Here is a 12,011-nt window from a genome sequence, read left to right on the forward strand (position 1 = left end):
GATTCCTCACTCTGTTGCCTTCCCCTCCTCGTGTGCCAGCTCCTCTCTTCTCTCCACCAATCTGTTGTTTCTTTATTTGTGTGAGCGAGGCCCGGAGCATATTCTAATCTCTCGGTTCCACATTAGTGCCTCGCCTGCAGCACCTTCATTAGTTGTTCAGCCGTGGCTCAGTGTGTGACTGAGTGTGTGCGTGTATGTAGCCCCGTGTCTGAATATACATGCAAAACTAAAGGCACGCATACGTTGGTACACCTGGATGCTTACATGTGCTGCAAACATGTGAGTGTGTGCGTGCACGATGCTGATGCGTGCGTTTCGTGTTGGAGTCCTCAGTTCTCTCTCTCTCTCTCTCTCTCTCTCTGTTGATCAGTGCGCTGCTGCCACCTGCTGCTCGACAAAGAAGCTGCTGTGCTGGACCAAAGTCACGTAGGACACCAGCACAGCTCTGGCACCTCAGTGGATGAGCTCATCTCTAGTTTAGTGAGCATATCGAGTGCTCTCTCTCTCTCTCTCGCTCATTCTGTGTTGTGTTACAGAGAGGAAGGAGGAAGAAGTAGAGGATCTGTTCAGGCTTGAAAAGCTCAGTGATGATGATTATTGCCATGGATTATTTGCTTTTCACATTAAACGTGTAGGGATTTGTCTTGTTGGCATTAGGTTAGAGATTTTTGACAAACAGTACAAGGACAACAATACCCCATGGTAGGTCTGTAATGAACCGTTGTTTTAATTATTGATTAATTTGCTGATTATTTTCACTATTCCTTCAAGTAGTTCAGTCTGTAAAATGTCCATAGATTGTGAAACATGCTCAAGTGATTCAAAGTGGCGTCTTCAAGATCATTCTTTTGTCTCAATCAACAGTCAACAAAATGAAAGACTGTTCATTTACGATCACAATTGCCAAAGAAGGCAGCAAATTCTTCACATTTAAGACGCTGGAAATAGAAAAATGCCTGAAAGGATTCATGGATTCTCATAAAAATGAAAAATAAACAGCTTTCCTTTGCTCAACTATTGGATTAATCAATTAGTTGTTTACTCTACAAATAAAATTGCAGCTGAAACCCTTTATCTCACATGGCGTTAAAGGTTTTGATTCTCCTTCCTACAAGTCATGCTACTGTAGGTTCCTCATCTATAAATGTCCAACAGATATTGTGTGTTGCTTTTTATAGAACAAAAATGGAGTAACACAGAGAGCTTCTCTTCAGCCTTTGGATTTTATTTGAATACATTTTTGTCTGAAAGTATTTGAACATTTTATATGATATCAGTTTTGTTGCATGTCTTATATCTCGGCTGTTATTACATTTTTGCAGATTGGATGGAAAGCCTTTGCTTCTACTGAGCCAAGCACTCCTTTATCATTTAATCGTTTTCTGCTTATTGCTTTGTGATGTGCTTTATAATACCAGCTCTAAAAGCACCATAAAATGTAACAATTATTATGTCTCTGTGTGGTGTTACGTCTTCAGACAGCAGAAGGCCTACCTGGCCACACAGGGCCCGCTGGCAGAGACCACTGAGGACTTCTGGAGGATGCTGTGGGAGCACAACTCCACCATCGTCGTCATGCTGACCAAGCTACGAGAGATGGGACGGGTAATACATAAACACATTTTATACATTAATACCTGTAAGGTCATTGAACCAGCCCAGGGAATGATAACAAACTTGGCTCAGTTCAACTTAGTTACTCCATCACACTGCTCAAACATTAATTCATTTCAACTGAACAGTAACTATAACTATGGTTGAAAGTCAACTCTCTTATCACCATGGCTGAAATGTCTCTAGCTTGAAACTACCATGCAACTGCGTCAGATTTTTCTACAACTGGATGCATTCCAAGTGCACTGATAATTCCCGTACTGCATGACTGCACCACACACTATGAAAACTTTGATCTGTTTGGTTACAAGGGAGCTAAAACAGTGATATTAACTTTTTCTTGAGCAAACTTTATACCGTGACCTTGGAAAAAGTTTACAGATTTTGGGTGTCATAAGGCACCGCAAACAAGTCAGGGAGTGAATTCTAAAAAGTAGTTTGACATTTTGTGATATACACCTGTTTGATTTCTTGCCCAGAGTTACATAAGAAAATCAATACCTCTCTTACAGCTGTCTATTAAATATAAGGTTCCAGCCAGGTGAATGCAAGCTTTATGCAATTTCCACCATGGGGATCCATTAAGTATTTCTCATTCAGATGTCTGATTCAGATTCTTAGTTCAGCACAAACATTAGAAAAACGGGATCCGGCTCATCTGGATTCTTTGTTGCATGTCAATGCCAAATGTATACCTTGGACCCTCGTTTCTAATCTTTATGCCCAGCTAAAATAACTAGATTCTGGCTTCAGCTTCATAGACTTTATGGAAAGACACAACAGTGGTGTCACTCATCAAAAATCAAGAGTTTAAGCGTAATCACCCAAAACTCCAGACTATTCCTTTAAAGGAATATCATCAGTGCAATGATCTTGGTACCAGTTTGAGATTAAACTCATAATATCTTTGACTGAGTTGTTCTTTTATGATTATGCAGGTGATTCAAAAAGCACTCAACTGCATTTTATAGCTTTTATCACCCTCTCATCCATAATCACAATTTCGGAAAAAAGCCCTCATGTACATCATCGCAGTAGTTAAGCACACAACAAATTATGTAAATGTTTTTCCATGAACAAGACAATAATTCAAAACCACAGATTAATCTCTCCTCAATTTTCTTTTTGTAAGCAGAGACCTTCTCTCGTGCCTCAAAATGACTAATAACTTACAGACAGCCTACTAATAATATCCTGCACTTCTGCATCAGGCTGCCATTTTATAAACGTCTATTTTTTGTCCTGGATTTGTTTTTAAAAAGATTTGTCAAATATAGGCACTTAAAATGTATGCCTTCCTCTTCTTCTGCAGGAGAAGTGCCATCAGTACTGGCCAGCAGAGCGTTCAGCCAGGTACCAGTACTTCGTGGTGGATCCAATGGCTGAGTACAACATGCCCCAGTACATCCTCAGAGAGTTCAAAGTCACAGATGCCAGGGTATGTTGATTTCACTCTGTGCGTGTGTGAATATTTGTGGGTATGTCCTTGTGTGTGAGGGGATAGGGAGAGGGTGCGAGGATTGATTGGCATTTTACACAGATACAACCGTCCAACCCAAATCCATCTTAATTTTAGGTTTTCATACAAATGCTGACAGTTGCGCTAAGTGTTAAGAATTATACCGACTGTGATTTCAAGGCAGAGATGATCAGAACGCGTCCCGTGTTATTTCTCCTGACAGGTTGACATCAAGTGAATGCACCATCAAACATGTTTACCCGGATTTAGCAGCAGTATGCCTGCTCTATGGATTGTGTGTGTGTGAGTGTGACTGTGTGTGTGTGTGTGTGTGTGTGTGTGTGTGTGTGTGTGTGTGTGTGTGTGTGTGTGTGTGTGTTTCAAGATCACTGTGAAAATACATGAAAAGCATAGCCTCCAGTCCCCGAGGGCCAGTACTGCTACTCCCTGTGATGCAGTAGTTTCAATGGGCTATAAATATACTTTACTGTCATCAGAAGGCCCACAGCGCAGCAACACTCTAATCCCACATCCACCCCTTCATTCACATATAGATATATATACAGTATGTTCATGGAAAGAGAGATAAATGCAGCAATCAACTCGTAACATGTACAAAGAAACGTTTAATTTACCCCATGTGGCAGCGTTGTGTTCGTCAGCCCTGCTCCTCGAGTGCCTCAGACCTTCTAGATTTTCTCCTACACGATCATCAACTGTTTTCATATTGTACATGCAGGTGTAAATTAGAGGATTAGATGACTGCAGTAAAAAAACAGCTGTGTTATGGTACATTTGGACCTCGGCTGAAAACCTGTGCTTTGGTGTTTATTTGTCGAGTGCGTATTAGAGCAAAGGCCACGGGCAGAGAGACAGATTGAGGCGTCAAAAAAAAAGCTCAGTAAAAATATGCAAACAAGATGCACCACCTACTCGTACGCATTCTTCTTATGAATGCACTGTGTAACTTAAATGTACTTAAAGTCCTTATTCTGCTGCCACTCAGGACGGCCAGTCCAGAACAATCCGCCAATTCCAGTTCACCGACTGGCCCGAGCAAGGAGTGCCAAAAACTGGAGAAGGCTTCATTGATTTCATCGGACAAGTGCACAAAACCAAGGAACAGTTCGGACAGGACGGACCAATCACTGTACACTGCAGGTAAAATGAAGCTATAAAATGAAGACAAATCCGCTGCTGCTGAGCTTCATACATGCATGCAAATGTTACCATTTAGATTTTGAAGCAGTAGAGTTCTCATAACTGTCTCTGCACTTGCAAATGGCATATAATCTGCGTTCCACATGCACAAAGTACAAGCAATTGAGATAATGACACAGGAGTGTACCTCTGCACTTTGGTCCTTTAACATTTCTAGATCACCAGGTATAGAGAATCACATCTAATTGAGGTTTCCACATTTAAAAACTTTTCAAAGTATTACCCTGGTACCTAGCTAAAAGTAATGCAGTCTAGTACACAGAGATGGGAATCACAGAGTGACTCACGGTGCAATATGATTCACGATACATTGCCCACGATAAGGATGGTATCAAAATACAGTGATTTTGCGATAATCAATAGTTTGGGAGACAGTCATCTAATGATACATCACAACATCTGTCTGAACTGAAGAATATGATAAATATAGATGTTTATGCTATATCGATATTTTGTCCTATCCTAATGAAGGATAGATGTTAATTTTTTTGTTGAAATTCTTTTGTATGTGTGTAACTTTAATGTTAATTATGAGGCTGTAGGTTGTGGTGGTGTTGAACTGTATACACGTGGCATTATAAGAACAAAAATAGTTATTAAAATCATGTCATGTGCTTACAGACAACAGATTTCTTCCCAGTGGATTCTTTATTAAAACCACATTGTAGTCAGGCTTTCTCATTTAGAGCAACTTGAAATTAGTACAGTGAGCTTTGATTTCTTAATTTTGAACATTATAGTCATAAAGAGTTAATGAGCCTTGAGCAGCAGATGTGATAAAGACTTCTGTGTGTGCTCCTCAGTGCTGGGGTGGGCAGGACCGGTGTCTTCATCACCCTCAGCATCGTGCTGGAGAGGATGAGGTACGAAGGAGTGGTCGACCTCTTCCAGACAGTGAAGACACTTCGCACTCAGCGGCCTGCCATGGTGCAGACAGAGGTAAGTACAACTGTTTATACTCAGTATCCCACCGTGACAGGATGGTATTCCAAAGTCAGTGGTGTATATTTTATTTCTTGATGTTATCTAAAGTGTCTTTCTTTGACTTCCTGACAATTTGTCTTTAGAAGTTTCAGAGGTACTTTAGAAATATTACCGCAAACTTATCCGTTGCTATCACAGAGATCCAGTGTCAAATGTTGTTCAATCAAGATAAAATAAAAAATAGATAAATAAAAGCGATTAAACAACAAGCAGGCAAGGCATCTTGAAGGCATATTAAAGAAGACAGTCATGGAGTTCATAAACATTTTCAGTTTAAAAGAGGAGAGAAAAAAGTAAATGCTTTCAAGTTAATGAAGTCATTTCATTTGTGCCTCCAGTGAAAACAGCTTTAATTTCTAAAGCTTTAGTTATAGACAAGAGTCACTTTCTTACTTCAACACAGCTCACGACATCCTCTATCTGTAGACAGATAAGGAAAAACACTCCGAAGGGATGCCTCTGCATGGACAGACAGACAGACACGCAATAGATGTCATGTGTACAGAACAGACCAGAACAGCAGAATTACAGATTTGATTAGTGATAATCCAGACCTTTCACTGAGCTCTCTCCTTCTTCTTCTCCTCTCCAGGACCAGTACCAGTTGTGCTACAGGGCAGCATTGGAATACCTGGGGAGCTTTGACCACTATGCAACATAACCACTCCCACCGAGCAGCCTCCCTGGTCAAACCTCTCAGGAGTGTGCCAAGTGTCCCATCTCAGCCACCATCCACTCACTTGACCCCCTCAAACCCAAACCCCTCCCCCGCAGCTACCGGTGGGGGGGAGGAGAAAGGGACGCGCTTTGTGAACCCGCCGACGGGCTCAACCAATCACAGAGATCCACGCCGACTTAACCAACATCATGAGATTTTGCTTTAAGAATAATAACAGGAACATTACAATGACTCTGACAAATATGACAACTCTTGTACAGATGCGACAGCGCAGACCGGCAGCTCGCCTCTCTGCTCTGTCGAAGCCAAACCTCCCTGATTGTCAAAGGCTACTGGTAGCACTAAGAGAGCGTTCTCTCTGTTTTTATGTTAATTTTATTGTCATATTATGATTCATTACGTCAAATGTTATTGTTTAGTTTATTTGTTGTTTTACATAATCATTTTAACATCAGACATTTCTTCTGTCTTAAACTGCCCAGCATAGGGCGCGCATTATTTTCATTATATATTTTCGGTACTTTTTGTTTTTTATTTTTATTCTAGGGTACTTTAGCACAAGGGACATGTATTTTTAACACGTTCCTAGATACTAATACAGGAGGACCACTGTTCTCTGAGCTGCTGTCGGATTTCTTTTGTCACATTATCTTTTTATTCATATTGTGCGTTTTATTCATTGTTGGTCTTACACAGTTCAATATCTCCGTTCAGAAAAAAAAAATTGCCTTTTCACTTGCTGTTTTCGACAGAAAAAAATAATCAACTTTAAAAAATTGATTTCAGAGCACACACTAGCTAAAAGTTTGTCCTTCTGTGAACATGGTAGCTAGTTATAAAAACAAAAAGTGAATCAGCTAACAAGAGACTAAATCAGAGGTGTACAGAAATGGAAAGCACATGATTTCTACGTTTTTTGCGTCTTGTTTTATTGTTCATCAGAAGCCTATGGCATTGAGGCCTTCATGCTCCACAGCGGAGAACTTACCTGAGGAAAACAGACTTTTATACCCAAAGGGTAGTTGACAGAAAAATAAACTCCCTGATCTCTGAATATTGTTGCTCTTCAAGTCCCTCCCATCTCCTCACTGCCCATTAGCCTAGTCGGTTTTGCTGGAGATGAACCACACAAGATGGAAGGGAGAGGAAGTGGTTTCATACGGGCCGAGGAGCAGAGCCATGAACGCTGGCACCTGTACAGAATCAACCATTCCTACCAGAAGGGAAAGAGACTCAGCCCTTTGAACTGAAACCTGATATTATTTTATACAGAAATAGAACTATAAATATACATATATATATATATATAATTATGATTGATTATATATATGTACAATTACATATAGATATATACACAGCTTCAAAGGTATATTGTTAAAAAGGATTAATTCTGCTGATCTACCAACCCTAGAGACTGCAGAGAGCCTGCTGTCCTAGAGTGTGTATTAATGGAAACACCATTGTATCTACTGTACTACCATAGTAACTTTGACAGCTGGTTGTCCGTCTGAATGAGGAAAAAACAGCACAAAACCCCCCCCCCCACCCCCACCCCAATCCACCCATCATAAATGGACGACTCCTCTCTCAGCGCGGGGGCCATGGCACCACTCAAGCACACATCTTCTCCCACACGAGCCGCAGGAAGGGGAGCGTCGGATCCAGAGAGGCCTAAAACGCGATGGTGGAAGCGGCGGCGGTGGGAGGGAGGGGGGACTTGAAAAAACGCTGGCGAAAAACTAAAATGTTCATTTTTACCTTGTGAATGCTTAGTGCTGTAGGGGTTCGATCTGTTGTACACACAGTCTGTTTTCTATTTGTTGATAAAGAACTGGAATTTAAAAAGAAACTGTTGATGAAAAAGAAAAAACATTGATGTTAATAAAGTTAAATAATTGGGTTTTTGTACAAATTCTGGCTTGTATGTTTTTTTGTTTGTTTTTATCCTGTAGTTTACAAAATGTGTGAAGGTTGAATCATTAACTGATAAATGCTACAGTGCACGTACAAGTTTGCCCATTTGCCTTTTGGACAACCAGGAATGTGTTTCTGCGTTATCACCCCTTTCCAGTAATGTTGTAGTTTTAGGTCATTATCACGTGTCCTTCAGTTCAAGGCATTTTTCTAAGACTGTCTTGTTCAAACTACTGCTACTGAAGGTTCAGACACTTGAAAGTGTGTGTGTTTGTGTGTATGCCAGGGTTTTATTTCTTTAATTGCCCCGGGGTGCTAAGTTTCTAGGGTCATATGTTCCCAGGGTTCGTTGTTCTCAGGGTGCCAAGTTTTCCATGGTCCTGTTTTACCAGCGTCCTATGTGAACACAGGGTATAAGTTCCCATGTTTCTGTGTTCCCAGGGTCAAAGTTCTGATGGTCCTACATTCCCACAGTCCTATGTTCCCAGTATTATATGTTCCCATGGTCTAAATTCCCATGTTTCATGTTCTCCAGGGTCCTGTGTACTCAGAGTGCTAAGGTCTGAGGGTCTGTGTTCCCTAGTTCAATATTCTATTAGTACACATTAACCCTTCTTTGTGTTTCAAGTTAAAATCTAATTATCCAGTTTTTCTTATTGGTTCAAAACAGCTCCATACACACAGAGCTTACGGTCATCACTTTAGGGTAATCCTTACATCTTTTTCAGGAGTGCCGGGGAACTAAAGCCGCTGGAAGAGCACATACTGTGTGTAAAACTAGGACACATAGAACTCTGTCATGTTCCCATTATGTGCTATACAGATTTGGGGAAAGCAGCACCCTGGGAACATAATGAATGATGCACTATTACCAGGGCTTTCTCCCGCATCTCACAGACTTGAACAACAGATGGAGTGTGCTCAGTTGTCATGGCGATGGCTCAGTTATCATCAGTAATTATTTCATTTCATCATTTTTTACCTAAAAGAAAATGTGCTTTTATGACTGGTTTGAAGTGGGCGGGTGTCTGAAGAAAGATGATGTCACTGTGGACCAATCAAAAGTTTATGGTTGGAAACCACTGTCAATCAAATCTGATCAAATCACACACATACGATCTCTCTGAAGTCCCCCTGTAATTACTGAGCAGTGCCGCCATTTCATGTGAAAGTCTGATTTCTCAGTGTGAAATGTATCCGCCACTCAGCGTCCTCAAGAAATCCCACAATGGAATGAAGAGGTAGTGTCCAACAAGCGTACGCTGCTTTTAGCGAGCAATCCCAAAATGAGATACATCTCAGTATGTGGATGGGAAGAAAATGAAAGAAGACTGGAAGTGATGATCAGAGGCCGACTCGAGATCTTTGAGGGGAAGAGGCGGGAAAACCGGGGGCGCCAGCTGTATGAGGTGGTGCAGAAAGCCATGAGTCCGACAGTTGTGGAGGATGTCGCCTCTGAAGTAGCGTTAAATACCTTTGTCGTGTTGATACAGAGAGATTAAGTGACTGAGGGAGTGTTTAAGGACACACACACATCACACCCACACAGCTCTGATGAAGCAGATTTGTTGAGTTTTTTAATATATTCTTGGTTTATATCAGAACTACAGATGTTTTTTTGCCAATTTTGTGTGCGCTTGATATACATGTATATTGTTTAAGGTTCCTTTAGCCGCCCCTGTTTCTCCATGTGGGTTGCTGTGCTCATAGCGATACTCGATCATCTTGAGTGCCCTCGCTAACTTGCTCAGTCTGCGTCTCACCAGCAGCCCACACTGGGGAAAAAAACCAAAAAACATTGGCGTGACTGTGTCTGTGGAAAAGCCTGAAACGGTTTGGGTTTGTATATTTATCCTACATATAATGATTGTTGAACATATGGAGGGAAGCAAATGGGGCACCTACATATTCTCATGTAAATCGTGTTTAGTCGTTGCTTTCGGCATGTGGGAGTGATTCATGCAGTAGCAGTAATAGGCTGAATTATCTCAAGACTAAAGCTCACAAGCAGAATATGAAGCTGTATTTAAAGGATGTGACATTCTAATATCACAACATAGCTTGGGAGTCTCATAATGTCATAAATGTGACCTCACATTCAGGAATTCACACCTTTAATGATGTTTCTCATTTGTGTGTAATACCGACACTTTGCTGTGGTCTCTGATGTGCAGATAGGGGTTTTTTTTTGTTTTGTTTTTTTCATTTTAGCAGTGAAAATATTCTGTTTACGACAGCTAATGGTTTGTTTACATGACAGTTTTCCCTTGTTATGAGCGGTGCTGCGTGTGAGGCGGAATTTTAGCCCGCAGCATTTTACAAAATGTTGTTTTGGATGCAGCAGAACCAACACGTCACCGCGACTGCATGAACCGTATCCAGGTGCATTTTTCGTCTTCATTGAGCAGTAACAGCTCCATCCAGTCTGCTGCTCTTTTCCTCGGCACTTGTCTTTATTTTGGCCCGGGAAAAACAAGTCCAGACAACAGCACAGCTCAGTGACCTGCTCTCAGCTCTTCCAGGAGACACCATGAGTAATCCGATTGGGTAAGAAAAAAATTGAAAGCATATGACTGACTAATCTACATTGCAGTACATCATGATGCTGAGTCATGTGCTCTTGTAGAGATGATGCACAATCTGCCCGAGATGCAGAGGAGCGTGAAGGCGAGTTGCTCCGCATGAAGATTAAAGCCCAGTTGGAGGATTTGTTCACCGACAGCCACCTGGCAGAGGACGGCTTCCTGCTGAAGCATGTAAGGAAGAACAAGCAGGGCTACGTCAGTCTCAAGCTCCTCACTTGTTTGAAAAAGGTAATAAAAAATAAATACAAAAAAAAAAAAACAGAACATGAAAAAAGCAAGATTTCATGTGCTTTCTCTGGTGTTTACATTCCTTCAGTTTGAATGAAAAACAATAGAGTCAAACGCAAACAGAGCTGAGTTTCCCCACTGTTTGTCACAGATAAAGGTCCTGACCACTGACTGGTACGTGACTCTAGCTGGAGCAGAGTACTCGCAGGTCCTGGAGGTGAACGATGAACGCACCAAAGTGAGGCGGGTAAAGCCGCTCCCCAAATGGCTGCTGTGCTCCCCCACCAGCAAGCTCCTTCTCGTCTACAACATTTCTGCAGAGGAAAGCAAAGGAGACGGCCTGGAGCACTGCTCACTCTCAGAGAGGCTCCTCCAAAAAGTCAGCGCTCACGGCGACGCTGCCTCAGTCCGGATCCTGCAACCTGGCAAAGAGCTCCCCAAGGAGCTGCAGTGCTACGCCAAGCGCCATAGAGAGCTTGGGCAACACTTGTGTGCAGTGCTGAAGTTTGATCATTTGGATACGGTTCGTAAGGCCTATAGAGCCTTGAAAACAGAAGAGGAGAAGTCTAACGGTGAAGGCTTGTGTGTTGTACCTTTGGGATTCCAGTCGGTGCAGCACAACAGCAAGGACGAACCATCAGAGGAAAACAAAGAGGACCAAACTGGCAAATCCCGGGCAAATCCACTTGCAACCCCGGAGGATTCTCTTCAGGAGGAGCCCTCTTCGCCAGTTAAAGTTTCAGATGAGACGCCAGGCACATCTCAGCCTCAGGCGTACCCAGATAAGTGCATGCAGAGAACCTTCGAGCAGACCTCCGCCAGCTTCAACGACAAGACCTTCACAGGTTTGACTCAGAGGTACAGTAGGAGGAGCTGGTGCTCTGGAGACTGTGATAAGGAGAACTCTCAGAGCCCCTGGGTGCTCAAGCGCAAGTTTGCAGCCAGTGCATTGAACACCAAGGTGCACCTGAACCGCCCCCCCTTCATTCAACGGGTACTGCGTCAGCCCTTCGGCCCTGATGGCACCGAGGGCTTTCGGAGCAGACACAGAGTATCAGCACTCAGGCTGAACAACAGTGGTGAATTCATGGAGCAACAATATACCACGCCAATATAAAGGCTGATCAAGATGATAACATTATATTTGCATTACATAATAAAATCTATTTAATCTTTGATACCTGTTGCTGAGAGATTCTTTATTCAGGGTTACGTGTAGTTGTTAACCAGGGACAGACGGGGGCAGCATTTAGCTGTGCTCACAACTGTTAATTTCAACACCGACTGAGTCTTATTCATCGAGCTGTTGCTGCGTAGGAAGTAAATA

The 12,011-nt window shown here is 42.2% G+C and overlaps 2 protein-coding genes and 1 long non-coding RNA gene across 3 annotated transcripts in view; 2 read left to right on the top strand and 1 right to left on the bottom strand.

Annotated features, from left to right (window-relative positions):
• Positions 1-7,869, top strand: part of LOC115571956 (receptor-type tyrosine-protein phosphatase F-like) — a 126,796-nt gene extending 118,927 nt beyond the window's left edge. The window contains 5 exon segments of the mRNA XM_030401646.1: positions 1,479-1,605; positions 2,927-3,052; positions 4,080-4,234; positions 5,098-5,233; positions 5,871-7,869. Of these exon segments, the coding sequence (XP_030257506.1) occupies positions 1,479-1,605; positions 2,927-3,052; positions 4,080-4,234; positions 5,098-5,233; positions 5,871-5,939 (613 nt within the window). The 3' untranslated portion in view covers positions 5,940-7,869.
• A 1,562-nt stretch (positions 7,870-9,431) lies between these two features.
• LOC115572190 (uncharacterized) lies at positions 9,432-10,159 on the bottom strand. Its single transcript, XR_003982039.1, has 2 exons — positions 9,984-10,159; positions 9,432-9,646 (listed from the first exon to the last, which is right to left on the bottom strand). It is a non-coding gene; the product is annotated as an uncharacterized LOC115572190 (long non-coding RNA).
• Positions 10,160-10,249: 90 nt separating this feature from the next.
• LOC115572189 (la-related protein 6-like) lies at positions 10,250-11,862 on the top strand. The gene is made up of 3 exons (XM_030402020.1): positions 10,250-10,418; positions 10,498-10,684; positions 10,836-11,862. Exons 1-3 carry the CDS (start codon positions 10,402-10,404, stop codon positions 11,799-11,801), a joined length of 1,170 nt encoding a protein of 389 aa, XP_030257880.1. The 5' UTR covers positions 10,250-10,401; the 3' UTR covers positions 11,802-11,862.
• The last annotated feature ends 149 nt before the right edge of the window (positions 11,863-12,011 follow it).

This window comes from Sparus aurata, chromosome 21, assembly GCF_900880675.1.
Source record: "Sparus aurata chromosome 21, fSpaAur1.1, whole genome shotgun sequence".
NCBI classification, from domain to species: Eukaryota; Metazoa; Chordata; class Actinopteri; order Spariformes; family Sparidae; genus Sparus; species Sparus aurata.

Coding starts and splice junctions, on each gene's coding strand:
- LOC115572189 (XM_030402020.1), top strand. Junction 10,685..10,835: donor TCCTCACTTGTTTGAAAAAG/GTAATAAAAAAT, acceptor TGTTTGTCACAG/ATAAAGGTCCTGACCACTGA.